The sequence below is a fragment of the Salmo salar genome, chromosome ssa01, assembly GCF_905237065.1.
Source record: "Salmo salar chromosome ssa01, Ssal_v3.1, whole genome shotgun sequence".
Classification (NCBI taxonomy): Eukaryota; Metazoa; Chordata; class Actinopteri; order Salmoniformes; family Salmonidae; genus Salmo; species Salmo salar.
In genome coordinates, this window is record NC_059442.1 from 86,537,452 (window position 1) to 86,562,243 (window position 24,792).

The window sequence follows — 24,792 nt, forward strand, 5'->3', positions numbered from 1 at the left end:
AGAGTATCAGGTGAACTATAAGGTGAATTACTAGAGTATCAGGTGAAATATAAGGTGAATTACTAGAGTATCAGGTGAAATATAAATTGAATTACTAGATTATTAGGTGAAATATAAGGTGAATTACTAGAGTGTCAGGTGAACTATAAGGTGAATTACTAGAGTATCAGGTGAACTATAAGGTGAATTACTAGATTATCAGGTGAACGATAAGGTGAATTACTAGAGTATCAGGTGAACTATAAGGTGAATTACTAGAGTATCAGGTGAACTACAAGGTGAATTACTAGAGTATCAGGTGAACTATAAGGTGAATTACTAGATTATCAGGTGAACGATAAGGTGAATTACTAGAGTATCAGGTGCACTATAAAGTGAATTAATAGAGTATCAGATGCACTATAAGGTGAATTATTTGAGAATCAGGTGAACTATAAAGTGAATTACTAGATTATCAGGAGAACTATACAGTTAATTACTAGATTATCAGGAGAACTATACAGTTATTTACTTGATTATCAGGAGAATTATTCAGTTAATTACTAGATTATCAGGAGAACTATACAGTTAATTACTAGATTATCAGGTGAACTATACAGTTAATTACTAGAGTATCAGGAGAACTATACAGTTATTTACTAGAGTGTCAGGAGAACTATGCAGTTAATTACTAGAGTATCAGGTGAACTATAAGGTGAATTACTAGATTACCAGGTGAACTATAAGGTGAATTACTAGATTATCAGGTGAACTATAAGATGAATTACAAGAGTGTCAGGTGAACTATAAAGTGAATTACTAGATTATCAAGTGAACTATAAAGTGAATTACTAGATTATCAGGTGAATTATAAGATTAATTACTAGAGTATCAGGTGAACTATAAGGTGAATTACTAGAGTGTCAGGTGAACTATAAGGTGAATTACTAGAGTATCAGGTGAACTATAAGGTGAATTACTAGAGTATCAGGTGAACTATAAGGTGAATTACTAGAGTATCAGGTGAAATATAAGGTGAATTACTAGAGTATTAGGTGAAATATAAGGTGAATTACTAGAGTATCAGGTGAACTATAAGGTGAATTACTAGAGTATCAGGTGAACTATAAGGTGAATTACTAGAGTATCAGGTGAACTATAAGGTGAATTATTTTAGTATCAGGTGAACTATAAGGTGAATTACTAGAGTATCAGGTGAACTATAAGGTGAATTACTAGAGTATCAGGTGAACTATAAGGTGAATTACTAGAGTATCAGGTGAACTATAAGGTGAATTACTAGAGTATCGGCTGAACTATAAGGTGAATTACTAGAGTATCAGGTGAATTATAAGGTGAATTACTAGAGTATCAGGTGAACTATAAGTTGAATTACTAGAGTATTAGGTGAAATATAAGGTGAATTACTAGAGTATCAGGTGAAATATAAGGGGAATTACTAGAGTATCAGGTGAACTATAAGGTGAATTACTAGAGTATCAGGTGAACTATAAGGTGAATTACTAGAGTATCAGGTGAACTATAAGGTGAATTACTAGAGTATCAGGTGACCTATAAGGTGAATTACTAGAGTATCAGGTGAACTATAAGGTGAATTACTAGATTATCAGGTGAACTATAAGGTGAATTACTAGAGTATCAGGTGAACTATAAAGTGAATTAATAGAGTATCAGGTGCACTATAAAGTGAATTACTAGAGTATCAGGTGAACTATAAGGTGAATTACTAGAGTTTCAGGTGAACTATAAGGTGAATTACTAGAGTATCAGGTGAACTCTAAGGTGAATTATTTGAGAATCAGGTTAACTATAATGTGAATTACTAGATTATCAGGTGAACTATAAAGTGAAATACTAGAGTATCAGGTGAACTATAAGGTGAATTATTTGAGAATCAGGTGAACTATAAAGTGAATTACTAGATTATCAGGAGAACTATACAGTTAATTACTAGATTATCAGGAGAACTATACAGTTAATTACTAGATTATCAGGAGAACTATACAGTTATTTACTAGATTATCAGGAGAACTATTCAGTTAATTACTAGATTATCAGGAGAACTATACAGTTAATTACTAGATTATCAGGTGAACTATACAGTTAATTACTAGAGTATCAGGAGAACTATACAGTTATTTACTAGAGTGTCAGGAGAACTATACAGTTAATTACTAGAGTATCAGGTGAACTATAAGGTGAATTACTAGATTACCAGGTGAACTATAAGGTGAATTCCTAGATTATCAGGTGAACTATAAGGTGAATTACTAGAGTGTCAGGTGAACTATAAGGTGAATTACTAGAGTGTCAGGTGAACTATAAGGTGAATTACTAGATTATCAAGTGAACTATAAGGTGAATTACTAGATTATCAGGTGAATTATAAGATGAATTACTAGAGTATCAGGTGAACTATAAGGTGAATTACTAGATTATCAGGTGAACTATAAGGTGAATTACTAGAGTATCAGGTGAACTATAAGGTGAATTACTAGAGTATCAGGTGAACTATAAGGTGAATGGAGTAACAATACAGATCACCACATGCCCACTGCTGATCAGCAGTAAACCTTTCACTCTCCTATCACATTTAACGACTCACTTCGCTTTGCAGCAATCAGAAGCCAAGTGTGTCACACAAACGCATGCACGCAGACACACAGACACACACACACACACTCACAATAAAGCCTTTATCCTCCCCTACACCATTACATAATTAAATGTGGAGTCCCTTACACTCCACAACTGATCATTTACGAGAAGAGGGGGAAGAAAATAGGAGCAGAAAGTTTGCACACGGTCTGAACGCTCTTTTCAGTGTATAAATGAAACGTAATGAATCACTAGGGATCCAGGGCAGAAATGGAATGGGGTGGGAGTGGGGAGTCGTTAACTTTACTGTTAAAATCCATAAATAATTGCAAAGCACAATATGTTTAACTACGCTCATAAAACACACACAGTCACTTCAACTTTGAGTCGGTACAAGGCTATACACAGAACATGCTGGGTAAAAGTCATGCTTATTCTAATTTAAACAGAATGATGTACATTAGAGTATCCTAGTGCACGTTCTAAAATGGCAATAGTGATATGCCAGCCAGCCAGCCAGCCAGCCAGCCAGCCAGCCAGCCAGCCAGCCAGCCAGCCAGCCAGCCAGACAGACAGACAGACAGACAGACAGACAGACAGACAGACAGACAGACAGACAGACAGACAGACAGACAGACAGACAGACAGACAGACAGACAGACAGACAGACAGACAGACAGACAGACAGACAGACTCTCTCTCTCAGCTATAGCTAAGGTCAGGTTATGGAGAAATATGTGTCAGACCATGGTGAGCCTGTTAGAGTGTCACAGAACGAAGAAGAAGAATAAGTGTTTACTGTGTTGCTAGCATTGCTAGGGATGTGGTTGGAGGGGATGGAGGGAAAAGCCTTTAGATGAATGATGACGAACACAGTGAGCCAAGAAAGCTGCCGTTTAACCCTGTGACTGCAGCTGAAAGTTCCGTGCATCAGGAGAAGAGTTTAACACTCCTCGCTCTGTCTCTGTCCAACCTGCTCTGTCTAGAAAAGGATGCGATGCTAGCCCCTGAACTCAATGAGAAAATGGGAAGTCTGCTCAATGAGAATATTCTGCCACTATTGAAGGATAATAAAAGTTGATTTCAGAAATGCTCTCTGTGTCTGTCTGTCCCTGTCCAAGCAGATGTTTAGGTGGTAGCCCCTGAACCTGACAAAAAAGAGGAAGTCTAGTGCTGATGGAGAATGGCGTGTTGATGTGAAAGCCCAAATATGTGTGTGTGTGTCTGCCTGCCAGTCACGTCCATGTGTCTGCCTGTGTGTCTGCCTGTGTGTCTGCCTGTGTGTCTGCCTGTGTGTCTGCCTTGTGTGTCTGCCTATGTGTCTGCCTGTGTGTCTGCCTGTGTGTCTGCCTGTGTGTCTGCCTGTGTGTCTGCCTATGTGTCTGCCTGTGTGTCTGCCTGTGTGTCTGCCTGTGTGTCTGCCTGTGTGTCTGCCTGTGTTGGTCACACTCTTATTTTGCTCCTGTTCACTGGACCCACAGGAGGACTCTCAGGCCCGGGTGCTTGTTTCTCTGGGTGAGAGAGCAATCTATCATAGCCCCGCCAAGGCCCCAAGCAGCACACTGACTGACCACAGCAGGACACAGAGTGACCAGCACAACAGCTGTCGACGACAGCAGGTCTACAAAGCCCAGCTGGACAGCACTGGGTGACCTCAGCCTACAATGCCTGAATTGCTAGCTGGACCCTAAAGTACCGGGCTGGGGGATAGTGGTGAGACCTCAGGCCTTGGTCTCTGGGTCTCTGGCCTGTACAGCCACTGACTGTAGCCTACTGGTGACTGACCATAGTCCCCCAGCTGGACCACCGATCATATCGTCAACTGAACAACGGAGCATTAGGCTGGGGGATAGTGGTGAGACCTCAGGCCTGGGTCTATACTCAGCCTATACTCAGCCTCAGACCTGCCTGGCTGGCCAGAGGAGAAGAGAAATGTTTAGCCACTGTTGAAGGACGGTAGAAGTAGATCTCAGAAATGCTCAAGTAGCTGGCCTGTTAGGAACAGAGTCTTGGAAAAGGACCCTGTTTCTGCTTATAGTGTATCATTTGTTACAGAGGAGAGGACATTTAGGTGAAATAATACACAGGAGAGAAATATGGCCTCAGAGAGAGCCCTGACAGATAGAGATTAGAAATGAATGTAGATAATAATAATACTGTCCAGCCTAGTCGATGGTGAAAGCTAATAATACCCTGAGCCAGAACACATTAGACGGTCTCATCACAGCTTCTTCTCTCTCTCTCTCTCTCTCTCTCTCTCTCTCTCTCTCTCTCTCTCTCTCTCGTGCGCGCACACACACGTATATACGCACCCACACACAGTCCTGAGAGGATAAGAGAGACAGATTGGGATCTTTACTGTAACACTTCCAGTGGTGCTATCAACCCTGGGCTGGCTGGCTGGGACCTGTCATTCACAGCAATGTGCTGACTGAGGGAGGGAGGCTTATGCCTGTGCTTATGTCTGTGTGTGTCTGTGCATCAGTGCATGCGTATATTTCTAGACCTTGAGTCCTTTCATCCCAGAGGAGCAAAGGATTGTGGGATAGATGCAGGGTGAACAGGACTAGAGGATTGTGGGATAGATGCAGGGTGAACAGGACTAGGGGATTGTGGGATAGGTGCAGGGTGAACAGGACTAGGGGATTGTGGGATAGGTGCAGGGTGAACAGGACTAGGGGATTGTGGGATAGTTAATGTAGGTCTCTTGTCTTGGTTAATCACGCTAGGCTGGTCTGTCTCTCCCCTGAAACCAGCAGGGCCCGTCAGGCAGAACCTACCTCACTATGGAACGGTAATGCATGAAAGAACACACACACATTCAAATGCATACACACACACACACACACACACACACACACACACACACACACACTCACTCACAAACACACATCTGGAAGTCATTTTGCTCTGCTATCCATGGTGTTTCATTTCAGAGCCCAAATTACACATCCTTACATAGTGACCTTTATAACAGAGACATAAGCATGTTTACCAAACCATCATCACCATATCATTTTAAACAGGGGGTTTCAACTCCAAGGCTATTTCAAACAGGGTGTTTCAGCTCCAAGGCTATTTCAAACAGGGTGGTTCAACTCTGAGGCTATTTCAAACAGGGTGTTTCAGCTCCAAGGCTATTTCAAAAAGGGGGGTTCAACTCCAAGGCTATTTCAAACAGGGTGGTTCAACTCTGAGGCTATTTCAAACAGGGTGTTTCAACTCCAAGGCTATTTCAAAAGGGGGTTCATTCCAAGGCTATTTCAAACAGGGGGTTCAACTCTGAGGCTATTTCAAACAGGGTGTTTCAACTCCAAGGCTATTTCAAACAGGGGGGTTCAACTCCAAGGCTATTTCAAACAGGGTGTTTCAACTCTGAGGCTATTTCAAACAGGGGGGTTCAACTCCAAGGCTATTTCAAACAGGGGGGTTCAACTCCAAGGCTAATTCATAAAATGTATGTAACTATTGAATTAACTAGCTTTGTTTTTGAAGTAACCGCTTGGGAGTCTTTGGGGAGCCGTTCTGCTGAGACAAAATAACGCAGACTGGAATATTCTCGAGTGGTATGGTATCTGGAGAATTAGAGAGACAGCATGCAGGGGTTTTTGTGGTTGGGTAATGCCCTTGTGGGAGAAATTTAGCGTTGCTTTTGTTATTTTTTGACGACCACAAATAGTCCTACAATTTGATGTTTTCCTTAAGCATTTGTCATTAAGCTATTTTGGCTGGGTGGCTACAGTGGGGCTGACTCTCTCTATCTCTCTGCCAGTGTGGACAGATAGTCACAGGGCTGCAGACTGCATTTAGTGGCCTTCATCCCTTAGTCACACACACACACACACACACACACACACACACACACACACACACACACACACACACACACACACACACACACACACACACACACACACACACACACACACACACACACACACACAAACATGTTTGTTTTACTACCCTTGTGAGGACTCACACACAAACACACACACACACAGTCTTGTACAACTAACCTTGTGGGGATACATAATTCAGTCACATTTTCCCTAACCCTAAATATAACCCTAGCTCCCAACCCTAAAACTAACCCTAGCTCCTAACCCTAACCTAATTCTTAACTTAATTCTAAACTCCCTAGAAATAGCATTTGACCTTGTGGGGACCAACAAATTGTCCCCAGTTGGTAAAATGTATGTTCATTTACTATTCTCACACACACACACACACACACACACACCAAGCTCCCAGAAGGCTACAGAAGTGTTTTGTAGTCATAACACACTGTCTGACTAATCACAAATTGACTGTTGAGAAAACCGCTGCAAGCCAAGCAGACTGGTGATGAATGTGATGACTGGTGTCATATGGTGGGATTACACAGCCAGCCGCATACCGGGTGCACCCTCCAAGAAATAGATGGTCCAGCCGCCACACAACATTAACTTGAAGGGGAATGTCCGTTCTGGTATTTATTTTTCTAAGTCTTCTAGGACCCAGACTCAGAGACCCAGAAGAAAGGATACTATCCCCCCAGCCTGGTGCTCCAGAGTCCGGAAAGCAATTCAGGGGTACTGGGTGTTGTGGGCTGTGGGCTGTGGTCACCCAGTGCTGTCCAGCTGGGCTTTGTAGGCTTGCTGTCGTCAACAGCTGTTGTGCTGGTCACTCTGTGTCCTGCTGTGGTCAGTCAGTGTGCTGCTTGGGGCCTTGGCGGGGCTGTGACAGATTGCTCTCTCACCCAGAGAAACAACACTGGAACCTGAGCGTCCTGCTGTGGGTCCAGTGAACAGGGTTACAATAGGAGCGTGACCAACACAGGCACACATGGGGCGTGAATGGAAGGCAGGCACACGCACACATATTGGGGATTTCATATAAACACACGATTCTCCATCAGCACTAGACTTCCTCTATTTTGTCGGGTTCAGGGGCTACCACCTAAACATCTGACCCAGCTTGGACATAGAGGGGGTGTTAAGCCTTCACACTGCAGGCCTTAATGCTCAAATCAGTTTTGTTTTTCAAATGCATTTTGGAATACTGTCTCTCCAAACAGCAAGTTACAACCCCAAATCAGATGTGTGTGTGTTCAGACAGCAGTCATTTGCTGACATGGCTACGCTAGTTGTCATAGTAACGACAGGTGTGTGCACAGTGCTGTAGGCTGATTGGTGGTGGTGCTCGTGCTTCCTGTCACTCAGAAGTTACGTAGCAAGCTAAGGTGACAACAATGCCTGTCATGGATGTTTCCCAGTTGCTTTGAATGAGCGAGAAGTGTTAAACTTTCTGCTGCAGTCAGCTGCAGTCACAGGGTTAAACTTTCTGCTGCAGTCAGCTGCAGTCACAGGGTTAAACTTTCTGCTGCAGTGAGCTGCAGTCACAGGGTTAAACTTTCTGCTGCAGTCAGCTGCAGTCACAGGGTTAAACTTTCTGCTGCAGGCAGCTGCAGTCACAGGGTTAAACTTTCTGCTGCAGTCAGCTGCAGTCACAGAGTTAAACTTTCTGCTGCAGTCAGCTGCAGTCACAGGGTTAAACATTCTGCTGCAGTCAGCTGCAGTCACAGGGTTAAACTTTCTGCTGCAGTCACAGGGTTAAACTTTCTGCTGCAGTCAGCTGCAGTCACAGGGTTAAACATTCTGCTGCAGTCAGCTGCAGTCACAGAGTTAAACTTTCTGCTGCAGTCACAGGGTTAAACTTTCTGCTGCAGTCAGCTGCAGTCACAGGGTTAAACTTTCTGCTGCAGTCAGCTGCAGTCACAGGGTTAAACTTTCTGCTACAGTCAGCTGCAGTCACAGGGTTAAACTTTCTGCTGCAGTCAGCTGCAGTCACAGGGTTAAACATTCTGCTGCAGTCAGCTGCAGTCACAGAGTTAAACTTTCTCGCGCTGCAGTCACAGGGTTAAACTTTCTGCTGCAGTCAGCTGCAGTCACAGGGTTAAACGTTCTGCTGCAGTCAGCTGCAGTCACAGGGTTAAACTTTCTGCTACAGTCAGCTGCAGTCACAGGGTTAAACTTTCTGCTGCAGTCAGCTGCAGTCACAGGGTTAAACTTTCTGCTGCAGTCAGCTGCAGTCACAGAGTTAAACTTTCTGCTGCAGTCAGCTGCAGTCACAGGGTTAAACATTCTGCTGCAGTCAGCTGCAGTCACAGGGTTAAACTTTCTGCTGCAGTCAGCTGCAGTCACAGGGTTAAACATTCTGCTGCAGTCAGCTGCAGTCACAGGGTTAAACTTTCTGCTGCAGTCAGCTGCAGTCACAGGGTTAAACTTTCTGCTGCAGTCAGCTGCAGTCACAGGGTTAAACTTTCTGCTGCAGTCAGCTGCAGTCACAGGGTTAAACTTTCTGCTGCAGTCAGCTGCAGTCACAGGGTTAAACTTTCTGCTGCAGTCAGCTGCAGTCACAGAGTTAAACTTTCTGCTGCAGTCAGCTGCAGTCACAGGGTTAAACATTCTGATGCAGTCAGCTGCAGTCACAGGGTTAAACTTTCTGCTGCAGTCACAGGGTTAAACTTTCTGCTGCAGTCAGCTGCAGTCACAGGGTTAAACTTTCTGCTGCAGTCACAGGGTTAAACGTTCTGCTGCAGTCAGCTGCAGTCACAGGGTTAAACATTCTGCTGCAGTCAGCTGCAGTCACAGGGTTAAACTTTCTGCTGCAGTCACAGGGTTAAACTTTCTGCTGCAGTCAGCTGCAGTCACAGGGTTAAACTTTCTGCTGCAGTCAGCTGCAGTCACAGGGTTAAACGGCAGCAGGCTGGTCGTCATTTTTCATCAGTAGGCCTTCCCTCCATCCCTCCTACTCTCCATCCTTACGACCCTCCATTTCTCAGCAAGACCTGATCAAATAGCTTTCCACTGTCAATGCATCCTGCAGACTGCTAGAGACACAGCAAACTTCTTCATCTTCTTCTTTTTCATAAAGGCTCAATTGCTTTTAAAAACCATACCAAAACCATATCTCCACTTTTTTTATTAAAGGTTGACGCACTTCCCCAGTCACTCTCTGCAGGTCCAACCAACAATGGGAGGTTGTCTACTCTATGGGTGACTGTGTTTGGCATGTTGTTCTAAGTCCATTTAGCAGCACGTGTCTATGGCTTTATCTGCCTGAAGAGTGGGTTTGGGCCCTACAGTACAGGGATTAGCTGCCCAGGCCAAGTGTGTTCTAATCTTTCATGCTCTGGTTTATTCTGTGTTACATTTAGTTTTGACTTGTATCTCTTTGTAATGCCCTGGAATCCCCATTAGGGAGCCCAGCATCTAGCGTTTTCAAAAACACACACAGACGCATAGACAGACTCACACAAACACGCACGCAGGCACACACACACACACAAACACATACAGACACAAACACACAGGCTGGCTGTTTGCCCGTCTGTTGTGGGTTTCAGCTGGGCTTCCCCTCTCTGATCTAGCCCACAACACAGTCCAACTCAAATGAGCTTAGCACTGACCAGGAACCTGGAATGATTGTGAGTCTGAAACAAGAGGCTGGAACGCGGGACCACTGTGGCTTATAAACAACAGAACTTGGAAGCAGGACTTGCACCTAAGGAACTACTGTGAATTATAAACAAAATAACTTGGATCCAAGAATTTGGAACAAAAAAACTTGGAACTCTCACACCTAAGGACCCACTGTGGCTAATAGTTCACCTCTCTCTCTCTTTTCAAGTCTAAGTGGATAGATGGGGACGCAAAATACCAATGGAGGCCTCATCACTGTTAGAAGAAAAGAAAGAGAGGGAGAGAGAGAGGGAGAGAGAGAGGGAGAGAGAGAGGGAGAGAGAGAGGAAAGGAGATGCCTTATTCCAATATAATTACTTATTTTTATTATTCATTATTTTATTACTTGTATAGTATATTGCATACATTGTTGCTTTGGCAATATTGACGCAATGTCTTTCATGCCAATAACGCAGCTTGAATTTGAATTTGAGCGAGCGAACGAGAGAGAAAGAGAAAGAGAGAGGGAGAGAGAGAGAGAGAGAGAGAGAGAAAGAGACAGAGAAAGAGAAATAAAAAGAATGGAGGCCACATCGCTGTAAGAGAGAGAAATGAGAAAAACAAATAACTATTTCTTAATAACAACAAGATAACAAATGTACAACATACGGGGTCTGTAAAATGTATATAAGTTCAGAAATTTTGTGAAATAGCACAGTTACAAATAGAAATCAAACTGGATGAACATCAGAAATAGAGGAAGGCCAGGACTAAAAACAAACAAAATATAACTATTGTAAAATAGATTGTGTCTGTAAAATGTGTATACCATGTATAAACTGGAAGTAGAAGCCTAAGTGTTGTTGTTTATTAGTTTACTCCAATTGGGGGAGGGGAGGTAGGCTTTGCGGGGAATAATAAAGGTATATTAAAATTAAAATGTGTTGGTATGTGTTGGTATGTATGTATGTACAGTGGCTTGGAAAAGTATTCACCCCCCTTGGCATTTTTCCTATTTTGTTGCCTTACAACCTGGAATTAAAATATATTTTTTGGGGGGGTTGTATCATTTGATTTACACAACATGCCAACCACTTTGAAGATGCAAAATATATTTTTATTGTGAAACAAACAAGAAATAAGACAAAAAACAGAAAACTTGAGCGTGCATAACTATTCACCCCCCAAAGTCAATACTTTGTAGAGCCACCTTTTGCAGCAATTACAGCTGTAAGTATCTTGGGGTGTGTCTCTATAAGCTTGGCACATCTAGCCACTGGGATTTTTGCCCATTCTTCAAGGCAAAACTGCTCCAGCTCCTTCAAGTTGGATGGGTTCTGCTGGTGTACAGCAATATTTAAGTCATAACACAGATTCTCAATTGGATTGAGGTCTGGGCTTTGACTAGGCCATTCCAAGACATTTAAATGTTTCCCCTTAAACCACTCGAGTGTTGCTTTAGCAGTATGCTTAGGGTCATTGTCCTGCTGGAAGGTGAACCTCTGTCCCAGCCTCAAATCTCTTGAAGACTGAAACAGGTTTACCTCAAGAATTTCCCTGTATTTAGCGCCATCCATCATTCCTTCAATTCTGACCAGTTTCCCAGTCCCTGCCGATGAAAAACATCCCACAGCATGATGCTGCCACCACCATGAGAGGTGTTGGGTTTGTGCCAGACATAGCATTATCCTTGATGGCCAAAAAGCTCAATTTTAGTCTCATCTGACCAGAGTACCTTCTTCTATATGTTTGGGGAATCTCCCACATGCCTTTTGGCGAACACCAAACATGTTTGCTTATTTTTTTTCTGGCCACTCTTCCGTAAAGCCCAGCTCTGTGGAGTGTACGGCTTAAAGTGGTCCTATGGACAGATACTCCAATCTCCGCTGTGGAGCTTTGCAGCTCCTTCAGGGTTATCATTGGTCTCTTTGTTGCCTCTCTGATTAATGCCCTCCTTGCCTGGTCTGTGAGTTTTGTTGGGCGGCCCTCTCTTGGCAGGTTTGTTGTGGTGCCATATTCTTTCCATTTTTTAATAATGGATTTAATGGTGCTCCGTGGGATGTTCAAAGTTTCAGATATTTTTTTTTAACCCAACCGTGATCTGTACTTCTCTACAACCTTGTCCCTGACCTGTTTGGAGAGCTCCTTGGTCTTCATAGTGCCCCTTGATGGTGCCCCTTGCTTAGTGGTGTTGCAGACTCTGGGGCCTTTCAGAACAGGTGTATATATACTGAGATCATGTGACAGATCAAGTGACACTTAGATTGTACACAGGTGGACTTTATTTAACTAATTATGTGACTTCTGAAGGTAATTGGTTGCACCAGATCTTTTTTAGGGGCTTCATTTCAAAGGGGTGAATACATATGCATGCACCACCTTTCCGTTTATTTTTTTAGATAATTTTTTTAAACATATAATTTTTTTCATTTCACTTCACCAATTTGGACTATTTTGTGTATGCCCATTGTATGAAATCCAAATAAAAATCAATTTAAATTACAGGTTGTAATGCAACAAAATAGGAAAAATGCCAAGGGGTGAATATTTTTGTAAGGCACTGTATATGGATATATATATATTTACCCCAAAAATATACGGGGATTGGAAATGATGCAGACAATTACATTGATGGAAGCAACAATCTATCTGCAGTATTAAAGCTGATCCACCCCATAAAAAAACGTATTTCTTTAATAATGGAAAATAGAAACCTTTCTCAGTTGTCCTGTTCATAGCCAATGGAAGTGGTGTCCACATGGTGTGTGTGTGTGTATGTGTGTTCATGCGCTCACATGTGTATAAGTAAAGTAAAACTGTATATGTGGTAGATCATTTCACAGTCTTAGTAGGTCTCATCATCCTTCAAGACTAGACCAGTCAATCACAAAACTTTAGGTTTTGTCCCAAATAGCATCCTATTCCCTATGTGTTGCACACAGCACCCTATTCCCTGCTTTTGACCAGTGCTCATAGGGCTCTGGTCAAAGGTAGTGCACTATATAGTGAATAACATGCCATTTGGGACGCACACCCAGTGTTTTCACTCAAGGCCTAGCTCAACGCAGAACAGCTGTACAAATACCTTAGACAGGATTTCTAGCTCCCCATGAAAACACTGGTCTGTTTCTAATAAATATATACATATTGGGTAAATACATTAGATAAACTGAAATAAACACATGGAATGTGTTCCAGAAACAAAACACAGAAAGGCTGCGTTCCAAATGGCAACGTATTCCTTTTATAGTGCACTAGAGCCCCATGGGTCCTGGTCAAAAGTAGTGCACTGTTATAGGGAATAGGGTGACATGTGCAAAGAGTAAACTGAAATGGTGCATAAAACAAAACCTAACACAGGTATTTCTGAGGTTTAAAGAGGTACAGGCTCTTTCTCTCCCCCCCTCCCATTCTCCCCAGACTGTTCTAAACACTCATATCTTGTGCTTGTCTCTACCCCCCGACCAGGTGTCTCCCATTTTCCCCCATTACCCCAATGTACTTATACCTGTGTTTTCTGTTGGTCTGTTGCCAGTTCATTTACATTTACATTTACATTTAAGTCATTTAGCAGACGCTCTTATCCAGAGCGACTTACAAATTGGTGCATTCACCTTATGATATCCAGTGGAACAACCCTTTACAATAGTACATCTAAATCTTTTAGGGGGAGGGGGGGGGTAGAAGGATTACTTTATCCTATCCTAGGTATTCCTTAAAGAGGTGGGGTTTCAGGTGTCTCCGGAAGGTGGTGATTGACTCCGCTGTCCTGGCATCGTCTTGTCTTGTCAAGTCTAACCAGTATGTTCTCCCATTGTACAGTATCTCTAGTTTCTGTTTTCTAGACCTCCCGGTTCTGACCATTCTGCCTTCTCAGATCCTGAGTGTGCCTGCCGTTCTGTCCCTGTTTGACGCTGTCTTGGATTACCGACCTCTGCCTGCCCCGGACCTGCCGTTTGCCTGCCCCCTGTTTTGTAATAAACATCTGAGATTCTAACTGTCTGTCTCCTGCGTCTGCATCTGGGTCTTATCCTGAGTTGTGTTATCCTGCCTCTTTTCAAGAAATGATTTGCTACACAGCCTGCTCAGTATTGTCCATGGGATAGTTTGTTCCATATGACTAAATTCCACAAATATTTCCTTTGAGAGTAGTTTTTTTTCAAAGTTTACACAACAATTATGGGTTGACATATGTCAGAAAATATGTTGACCTGAACTACAATTCAAGACACCATATTGCCAACCAAATAGTGTTTACCCCTTTTTCTCCCCAATTTCGTGATATATAATTGGTAGTTAGTCTTGTCCTATCGCTGCAACTCCCGTACGGACTCGGGAGAGGCGAGCCATAAGTCTCCCGAAACACAACCCTGCCAAGCCACACTGCTTCTTGACACAGTGCTCGCTTAACCCAGAAGCCAGCCATACCAATGTGTCAGTGGCCAGACAACCAATTCTGATTCATATTAATTTGGAGTTGAAAACCAGCCAACGTGAATTCAACTCGAAATCAACCAACGTTTTAAACACTACAAACCAATATAATACTGTAGAGTTATGTAACCCACACAGCCACTGACTTTATCTTCTCCTCAAGACTTTGAGGTCGAAAGAAAAAAATATATACTTGGTTATGTGTCCGAAAACATTCTGGCCTGAACTAAGGTAGCTGAACTAACAGTAACTGATGGTAAATGTTAGCATCAATGTCCAGGTCACCTCTAATAGTAACTTTCAACCAACATTATTTAGCTTTGGGTTGTGTTCTCAGAGGCACAACCACTGAATGTATTTATCCCTTTCTTTGTGTTCCTTAGTGTTTATAAATGTTTTCCCCTCAAATCATCTCTAAAGGAAGAAAACAAACTAAAAGAAACTACCTTGACATATGTCAGAAAAGACGCTGGACTGAAAGACGCTGGACTGTTGGACAAAAGATGCTGGACTGAAAGACGCTGAACTGTTGGACTGAAAGACACTGGACTGTTGGACAAAAGATGCTGGACTGAAAGACGCTGAACTGTTGGACTGAAAGACGCTGGACTGTTGGACTGAAAGACGATGGACTGAAAGACGCTGAACTGTTGGACTGAAAGACACCGGACTGAAATATGCTGGAGTGTTGGACTGAAAGACGCTGGACTGTTGGACTGAAAGATGCTGGACTGAAAGACGCTGGACTGAAAGACGCTGAACTGTTGGACTGAAAGTCGCTGGACTGTTGGACTGAAAGACGATGGACTGAAAGACGCTGGACTGTTGGACTGAAAGACACCGGACTGAAATATGCTGGAGTGTTGGACTGAAAGACGCTGGACTGTTGGACTGAAAGACGCCGGACTGAAATACGCTGGACTGTTGGACTGAAAGACGCTGGACTGAAAGACGCTGGACTGTTGGACTGAAAGACGCCGGACTGAAAGACGCTGGACTGTTGGACTGAAAGACGCTGGACTGTTGGACTAAAAGATGCTGGACTGAAAGACGCTGAACTGTTGGACTGAAAGACGCTGGACTGTTGGACTGAAAGACGATGGACTGAAAGACGCTGGACTGTTGGACTGAAAGACACCGGACTGAAATATGCTGGAGTGTTGGACTGAAAGACGCTGGACTGTTGGACTGAAAGACGCTGGACTGAAAGACGCTGGACTGAAAGATGCTGGACTGTTGGACTGAAAGACGCCGGACTGATATACGCTGGAGTGTTGGACTGAAAGACGCTGGACTGTTGGACTGAAAGACGCCGGACTGAAATACGCTGGACTGTTGGACTGAAAGACGCTGGACTGTTGGACTGAAAGACGCCGGACTGAAAGACGCTGGACTGTTGGACTAAAAGACGCTGACTGAAATACGATGGACTGCTGGACTGAAAGACGCTGGACTGCTGGACTGAAAGATGCTAGACTGCCGGACTGAAAGATGCCGGACTGAAAGATGCTGGACTACTGGACTGAAAGACGCTGGACTGCTGGCCCGAAAGACGCCGGACTGAAAGACGCTGGACTGAAAGACGATGGACTGAAAGACGCTGGACAGCTGGACTGAAAGATGCTGGACTGCTGGACGGAAAGATGCTGGACTGAAAGACGCTGGACTTCTAGACTGAAAGATGCTGGACTGCTGGACTGAATGTCGCTGGACTGCTAGAATGAAAAATGCTGAACTACTGGACTGAAAGACGCTGGATTGCTGAACTGAAAGATGCTGGAGTACTGGACTGAAAGACGCAGGATTGCTGGACTGAAAGATGCTGGACTGCTGGACTGAAAGATGCTGGACTGCTAGACTGAAAGATGCTGGACTGCTAGACTGAAAGATGCTGGACTGCTGGACTGAAAGATGCTGGACTGCTAGACTGAAAGATGCTGGACTGCTGAGGGGCGCAGCGTTCTAAGGCACTGCATCTCAGTGCAAGAGGCGTCACTACAGTCCCTGGTTCAAATCCAGGCTGTATCACATCCAGCCGTGATTGGAAGTCCCATAGGAGCTTCTTTAAGAAAACTAGTAGTGCACCTGCCTTAAGAACCCAGAGACAGGTCATCAAGCATTAGCTGGACAGCTACAGTCTGAGCAGGCTGTCAGGCTGATCCTTTGGAGTGGTGGCGAGTTCACGCATCCTCTTCCCACAAGTGAGTTGTCTGGCAAAGAAATACTTATGCATCACTGCCACAAGTTCTCCCTCTGAGAGAGCATTTAGCACTGGGGCAATGTGGTCACATGCCACAGGGAAACTTTGATGCCAGAAACTGTCAATAGGCTGGTGTTACTGGCATGGAACTTGTGAAGGAGACAGTGAATTGTTAAACTGAGAAATACCCAGACTGTCTGCTTAATGCTTGAAGAAGTTAGTTTGAAAAGGTTTACAACTTGAATTCAGACTGTACTTCTTATATTTGGCAGGAATTGACATTTTTAATTACATCATGAGTACTTTAACTATTTTTAAATAAAATGTTACTGCATATTTAACTCCTATACCTTTGTTTATGTTTCATGTTTGCACAGGTTGACCGTGATGTGCAATGCCCCCTTTCTGTTTCTATAAGATTAAAAGCAATATTTTGTCATTTATTAACTTTGAAGGGCTCATAAAATGCAAAAAGAAAAAATATATATACAGTATATCGTGATATTATATCGTTATCGTCAGTGGAAAATATCGTGATATGAATTTTAGTTCCCATCGCACACCCCTAGTGTGTACTCACCACAGAGCGCAGTCCGAACCCTTTGACCAGCTCCAGCGAGTTCTGGTAGCAGGCTGTCAGGTCCTTGGTCTCTGTTTCACCCACATGTCCCCTGGCCACAGGGCCCACAGTGTGGATCACATCTGGGAGAAGAGGACAGAAAGAAGAAGAATATTAGTTAGCACACTAGTATTGAGGACAGACAGAAGAAGAGTATTAGTTAGCACACTAGTATGGAGGACATACAGAAGAAGAGTATTAGTTAGCACACTAGTATGGAGGACATACAGAAGAAGAGTATTAGTTAGCACACTATTATGGAGAACAGACAGAAGAAGAATATTTGCTAGCACACTAGTATGGAGGACAGACCGAAGAAGAGATGGAACAGAAGAGAGGACATAAGAAGAATACTTTAGTTAATTGTTATTTTACAGAAAACAGAAAAGTTACTTTTTTATTTCAACCCAATCTAACAGAGACACATACACACACCACACAATCTCATTTGACATGGGATTTGAACCGGCAACCCTCTTGTCGCTGAGCCACCTCTATAACAGACAGAGCATCCTTCAGTTCACTTTAGCTCCACTATCATTTCATCAGTACAGCGAGTGCAATTCACACTCAGTAGAACTAGCCCCACGAGTGCCCAGGATGTGGGAATCCTGCAGTGAAACATTTGAAGAGATAAGTACAACCATTGTTCCATTCTGTACAGAGCTGATTCCACCTGCTTGAATCTGAAGGCTCTTTAGAAAATCTGCTCTTTATGCTTCCTCTATCATATTATTGTGAGGAAATACGACAAGATAGGAGTATGTGTCCTCACATTAGGACAATGGGTGAGTTTTGCCTAAAATTAATATAGTGGTTTCATCCCAGATGGCTCCCTATTCCCTATATACGGCTCCCCCATAGGGCTCTGGTCAAAAGTAGTGCACAATATAGGGCATATGGTTCAATTTGGGATGCAACAATTTATTCAGTTAATGCAATGGCAGTGCAGATAGACAATCAATTACATGTTTCATACTATCTATTCAAATATTCATATCTCTGGCTTTGCTCTCCTCCGCTCCTGTGGCCTGTGCATAGCAATGTGGGTGGCTGTCAATCATCCTATGTCATGAAATCCAGTCTGGGCTGTATCCAGACTGCAGAAGAGGAATATGCATGGACAAACGGGGAAACAAATGCAAACACACACACCCACCTACGCTCGACCCACACACCCACCTACTTTCAACGCACACACCCACCTACGCTCGACGTACACACCCACCTACGTTTGACGCACACACCCATCAACTTTCAACGCACACACCCACCTACTTTCAACACACCCACCAACTTTCAACGCACACACCCACCTACGCTCGATGCACACACCCACCTACTTTCAATGCACACACCCACCTACTTCCAACACCCACACCAACGTACTTTCAACGCACACACCCACCTACTTTCAACGCACACACCCACCTACTTTCAATGCACACACCCACCTACTTCCAACACCCACACCAACGTACTTTCAATGCACACACCCACCTACTTCCAACACCCACACCAATGTACTTTCAACGCACACACCCACCTACTTTCAACACCCACACCCACCTACTTTCAACGCACACACCCACCTACTTTCAACACCCACACCCACCTACTTTCAACACCCACAACCACCTACTTTCAACACTCACACCCACCTACTTTCAACGCACACACCCACCTACTTTCAACACCCACACCCACCTACTTTCAACGCACACACCCACCTACTTTCAACACCCACAACCACCTACTTTCAACACCCACAACCACCTACTTTCAACACTCACACCCACCTACTTTCAACGCACACACCCACCTACTTCCAACACCCACACCAACGTACTTTCAATGCACACACCCACCTACTTCCAACACCCACACCAATGTACTTTCAACGCACACACCCACCTACTTTCAACACCCACACCCACCTACTTTCAACGCACACACCCACCTACTTTCAACACCTACACCCACCTACTTTCAACACCCACAACCACCTACTTTCAACACTCACACCCACCTACTTTCAACGCACACACCCACCTACTTTCAACACCCACACCCACCTACTTTCAACGCACACACTCATCTACACTCGACGCACACACCCACCTATGCTCGACGCACTCACCTATGCTCGACGCACACACCCACCTACGCTCGACGCACAGACACAACAACGGTCTACCTGTACTGAACAAAGTCTGCACCACAGAGAAAGAGAGAGAGGGAGGGAGAGAGAGAAAGGGAGAGGGAGCAGAGGGAGGGAGAGAATGACAGAGAGAGAGAGAGAGAGAACTGTTGGGGAGATTGAGAGAGAAAGAAGGCAGGGATAGAAAAAGAATGAGGGAGGGAGAGAGAGCTGAGAGAGAAATAAAGGGAGAGAGAGAGGATAAAGAGGGAGATGGGTTTCCTAAAACCGTAAAATGGGTTTCACTCAGTCATTACATAATGATAGGGAAATAATTCTCACCACATTGCATTTCAATTTACCTGTGAAAACTTTAGTTTGACAGCTGACTAGGAAAAAAGTTTTTTTCTTTCATCTAATTCTCAAACAACAAATAATTTGATTTACCAGCTAATACATCATCAAGTGATATAGCTAGTACATCGTGACTGTTTCTAGATCAACATCACACAAATAATGTTTCTGAATAGGACACAGTCCTTATATTTCAGCCTGCGCCCCAAATGGCACCCTATTCAGTATTAAATGCACTACTACCCTATAGGACTTGGTCAAAAGTAGTGCACTCTATAAGGAATAAGGTGTCATTTGGGATGGAGACAATGTTTTTGAATAGAACATATCAGTCATTCTAATTCATTGAATAGCGTTACTAGGTTTAAGATACATAAATCTCACTTTATAGGCTAATAAAGATTGATAACCATGAGTCATTCATTACAGATCACACATCAAATACTCATTTTTGTTCTCTGAAATATTAAACACTGTTAAATATATATACTGAGACTCATCCTGAGCCACTTGATGTGTATGTTTGTGTGTGTGTGTGCCAGTCTGTTTCTGCTTATTTTCCAAATCCATAAGGATTTGTCATAAGGAATAGGCATGTTGTCAAGAGAGCAGAAAAAGACTGGCACCCAGGCTACCACTAACCTACCTGACCATTACCTTTCTAACGTCATGGTAATCTGACTCCACTAACCTACCTGACCATTACCTTTCTAACGTCATGGTAAACTGACTCCACTAACCTACCTGACCATTACCTTTCTAACGTCATGGGAAACTGACTCCACTAACCTACCTGACCATTACCTTTCTAACGTCATGGGAAACTGACTCCACTAACCTACCTGACCATTACCTTTCTAACGTCATGGGAAACTGACTCCACTAACCTACCTGACCATTACCTTTCTAACGTCATGGGAAACTGACTCCACTAACCTACCTGACCATTACCTTTCTAACGTCATGGGAAACTGACTCCACTAACCTACCTGACCATTACCTTTCTAACGTCATGGGAAACTGACTCCACTAACCTACCTGACCATTACCTTTCTAACGTCATGGTAAACTGACTCCACTAACCTACCTGACCATTACCTTTCTAACGTCATGGGAAACTGACTCCACTAACCTACCTGACCATTACCTTTCTAACGTCATGGGAAACTGACTCCACTAACCTACCTGACCATTACCTTTCTAACGTCATGGGAAACTGACTCCACTAACCTACCTGACCATTACCTTTCTAACGTCATGGGAAACTGACTCCACTAACCTACCTGACCATTACCTTTCTAACGTCATGGGAAACTGACTCCACTAACCTACCTGACCATTACCTTTCTAACGTCATGGTAAACTGACTCCACTAACCTACCTGACCATTACCTTTCTAACGTCATGGGAAACTGACTCCACTAACCTACCTGACCATTACCTTTCTAACGTCATGGTAAACTGACTCCACTAACCTACCTGACCATTACCTTTCTAACGTCATGGGAAACTGACTCCACTAACCTACCTGACCATTACCTTTCTAACGTCATGGGAAACTGACTCCACTAACCTACCTGACCATTACCTTTCTAACGTCATGGGAAACTGACTCCACTAACCTACCTGACCATTACCTTTCTAACGTCATGGGAAACTGACTCCACTAACCTACCTGACCATTACCTTTCTAACGTCATGGGAAACTGACTCCACTAACCTACCTGACCATTACCTTTCCAACGTCATGGGAAACTGACTCCACTAACCTACCTGACCACTAATCTATCATCTAACTGTTCTTCCTAGAATCCGGTATGAATGGTTCCACCAGCCTTATTAGCCTTTAAAATTACATTATTTTTTTGCAATTAAATTACATATAGAGTATCATAAGGCCTTTCTTTGAGGACCCTAGTTATGTTACGATTGATACCGGAACTCCGAGGCATGAGTTGAAATCGCTAAGCAGCTAACTTTGAAGCAGTGCGCCAATGCGTGTATCCCTTTATTAGAAGAACTTCATCAATGACCTCTGAAGCATTGTTTGATCCTGTGCTGTTTCAAACCGTGTGTTGCAAAATGCGAGATCCCACTGATTTCGCTGTAGTTCCAGTGCGTTCTTTGATTCTAAGCCGTTTTCAAACAACAACCTCCACTTGACATCGTAGTTACAAATATAGTTAGAATTTTGTAGCAACAGTTTGACTTGACCGGTAGCGTACTATAGCAGGTAGGGTAGGGAACTATGGAACTAAGGCAATCAGGAATGTGAGGGTACGAGTGTCACATCCTGACCAGCAGAGGGAGCAATTGGATTAGTTTTGGTCAGGATGTGGCAGGGTTTTTGTGTGTGTGAATGGTTGTGTTGGTGATTAGGACTCCCAATTGAAAGCAGGTGTGTTGAGTTGCCTTTGATTGGGAGTCCTATATAGGAGTGTGTGTTTTTCTTTGGGGTTGTGGGTAATTGTTTCTTGTTTAGTGTGGTTGCACCTGACAGGACTGTTGGCTGTCAGTTTCCTTGTTCTTGTATAGTGTTAGTTCTAATTAAATTGAAGGATGAATACTAACTCTGCTGCATTTTGTTCCATTTCTGAAGACAGCTGTGACAATGAGGTCCAATCCTGTTGAAGGCACACTATTTAGGAAATTGTGAAACCACACTTTCTTTCTGCACTGTTGTTCAAATCATTTGTTTTATTTAGTATAGTATGAGCTACTGTCTTAAAGGAAAATTCCACCCCAAAACTATATTTTGGTATTTGTTTCATTAGTCCATTGTTGACATACTCCCAACCTGTTTTGCTTGTCAGCAATCAAGTTTTCAAGATACTGTGTGTAACTTTCAAAATACAGAAATCATCCCCGTATGATGCATTTTGCAGTATATGATGCTGTGTTTTGCATCATAGGATGCAAAATGCATAAAACAGGGATTATTTCTGTATTTTGAAAGTTATATACAGTATCTTGAAAACTTGATTGCTGACAAGCAAAACAGTTTGCCATAGTTTTTGAAAAATAGTAAACTTGAAAGGAAAAACATGAAGCATTATGGAAGATGCAAATTTGGGTGGTAATCCAACTGATTATAGGCTACTAAAGCCAATGACTTACTGCTACACCCACAGAGTTTTGATGATAACAGTGGAGAAAAAAAGCATATCTGATAATCACTGCTATTTATTGCTGACCAGCAGATGTCACTAATGTGACTTGTGAACAGATAATGAAGCTCCTAGTAACAAAACATTTTTCTGCACAATTTGGTGAAATCCTTCAGAAAGCTTCGGTTTCCCATCACTAGTTATATCCGGGCACAGTGGTGTTAGGAAACTCCTGGTTTACAGTTCAGATCTGCAAGTTACATTATGATGGCTTGCAAAGTGACATGTAATTCCTATTGGAATCCAGCTTGAGTTAGGATATTGTCACGACACCTACGGAAGGTGGCGTCCCTCCTCGCCCGGGCGGCGCTCGGCGGTCGTCGTCGCCGGCCTACTAGCTACCATCGATTTATGTTTCACGTTCTGTTAGTTAGGCCTAGGTTAGTTGCGCACCTGTTTTGTGTTAGTTGTTAGTGGGGAAGGGTATTTAGGCTAGCTAGTTAGGTTTGTTGTTTGTGCGGGATTGTTCGTTGGTCAGGGTGTGTTTTTGTTATGAGGTTCTGTATTTTGCCTTTTGGAGTTACGCTATTCGTTTTGGGCTGCGTCTCTGGTTACGTTCTTTTAAGGGTGGTGCGTTTCTTTCTGCACACCTTGCACTCCATACCTTTTGCATATTTTCCGTGTGGATATTTTATTAAATTAATTCAGGGAATCATTCTGTCTCCTGCGCCTGACTCTCCCTAATCCACAAGCTACCCCTTGTGACAGATATCCAACAAGTGGACATATTAATCAACCTGCATTCAGAATGACTGCCAGGGTAGGGAAGATTGAATACTGAGACTACATCAATAATCTTAACTGGAACAACCATACCAGTAACAGGTGCACTAAGTCCAAATACTAACAGATTGGATTCGTTTAGACAAATATATATGTTATTTATCTTTGTGTAGCATAAAATGTATCAACCAATCAATGAACATGCAAAAACAGAGATATTAAAACAAACAATTCAGAAAATCACCCTTCAATAAAGCATGCTGGGAAATATGATATTTGGTTCTATGTAGAACCATTATTGCCTTCCTAAGAACCCTTCTTGCCAGCCAAAGAATCATCAAACAATCATGTCTTTCAAAAACAGTTATTAGATCGTTAAAGGTTCTAGGTAGAACCCTTTGACTTACAAATAACCTTTGTCTTCCAAAAAAGGGATCTTCAGATCAAAAAGGTTTTGGAACCCTTTTTTCAAAGAGTGTAGAAATATTCTACACAGCCATGACATTATTATGCCAACTATCAACACATGTTGCGAAAGTGAGTATGAAAACATAAAGGTTTGAAATGTGCTCCATTCGCCGTGCATGCTGGATACACTCAAAGCTGAAAAGTGTCTAATTTACTTGAAACCAGCAACTCTTCAGTTGAAACTAGTTTACTATCTTCCCACTAATATCCTTTGTGCAGATACAAACAGAAACATGTCCTTCACCTTTTAGAAAAAAACCTGTGTTGTATAAATATTGATCTGAAGTGGAAACGTAGAGGATATGAGCGGAGACATGGGTTCTGGCGAGATAAGAACTGTTTAAACTTTCATGAATTCACTGGTGGTCTGGTTATTGGTGCTGGCCCAACACTGTAATTGGCATGCTGCTGCTCTGCCGTTGTTGTAGTGTTGAGTTTCTATTTATTATGGATGAAAAACAACTCTGCAACGTACCCCATTAAAACCACATTGTGGTGTACATTGTGTGTGTGTTTTGTGTATGTGTGCATGTTGTGTGTGTGTGTGCTACTCTGGAAGGAGGTACACAATGCGTCAGACAGCTCCTATCTCGTTACTGTCTCTACCAGCAGCAGCTTTGGTTGGTAGGAGATCTGATCATGCGAAC

The 24,792-nt window shown here is 43.0% G+C and overlaps 1 protein-coding gene across 2 annotated transcripts in view; it reads right to left on the minus strand.

The window, feature by feature from the left end:
- Positions 1 to 24,792, minus strand: part of macrod2 (mono-ADP ribosylhydrolase 2) — a 1,144,633-nt gene that overhangs the window by 333,719 nt on the left and 786,122 nt on the right. For both annotated transcript variants that reach the window (XM_014207733.2, XM_014207725.2), the window contains exon 6: positions 17,255 to 17,376. In XM_014207733.2, coding sequence (XP_014063208.1) covers positions 17,255 to 17,376 — 122 coding nt within the window. The remainder of the gene's footprint in view (positions 1 to 17,254; positions 17,377 to 24,792) is intronic.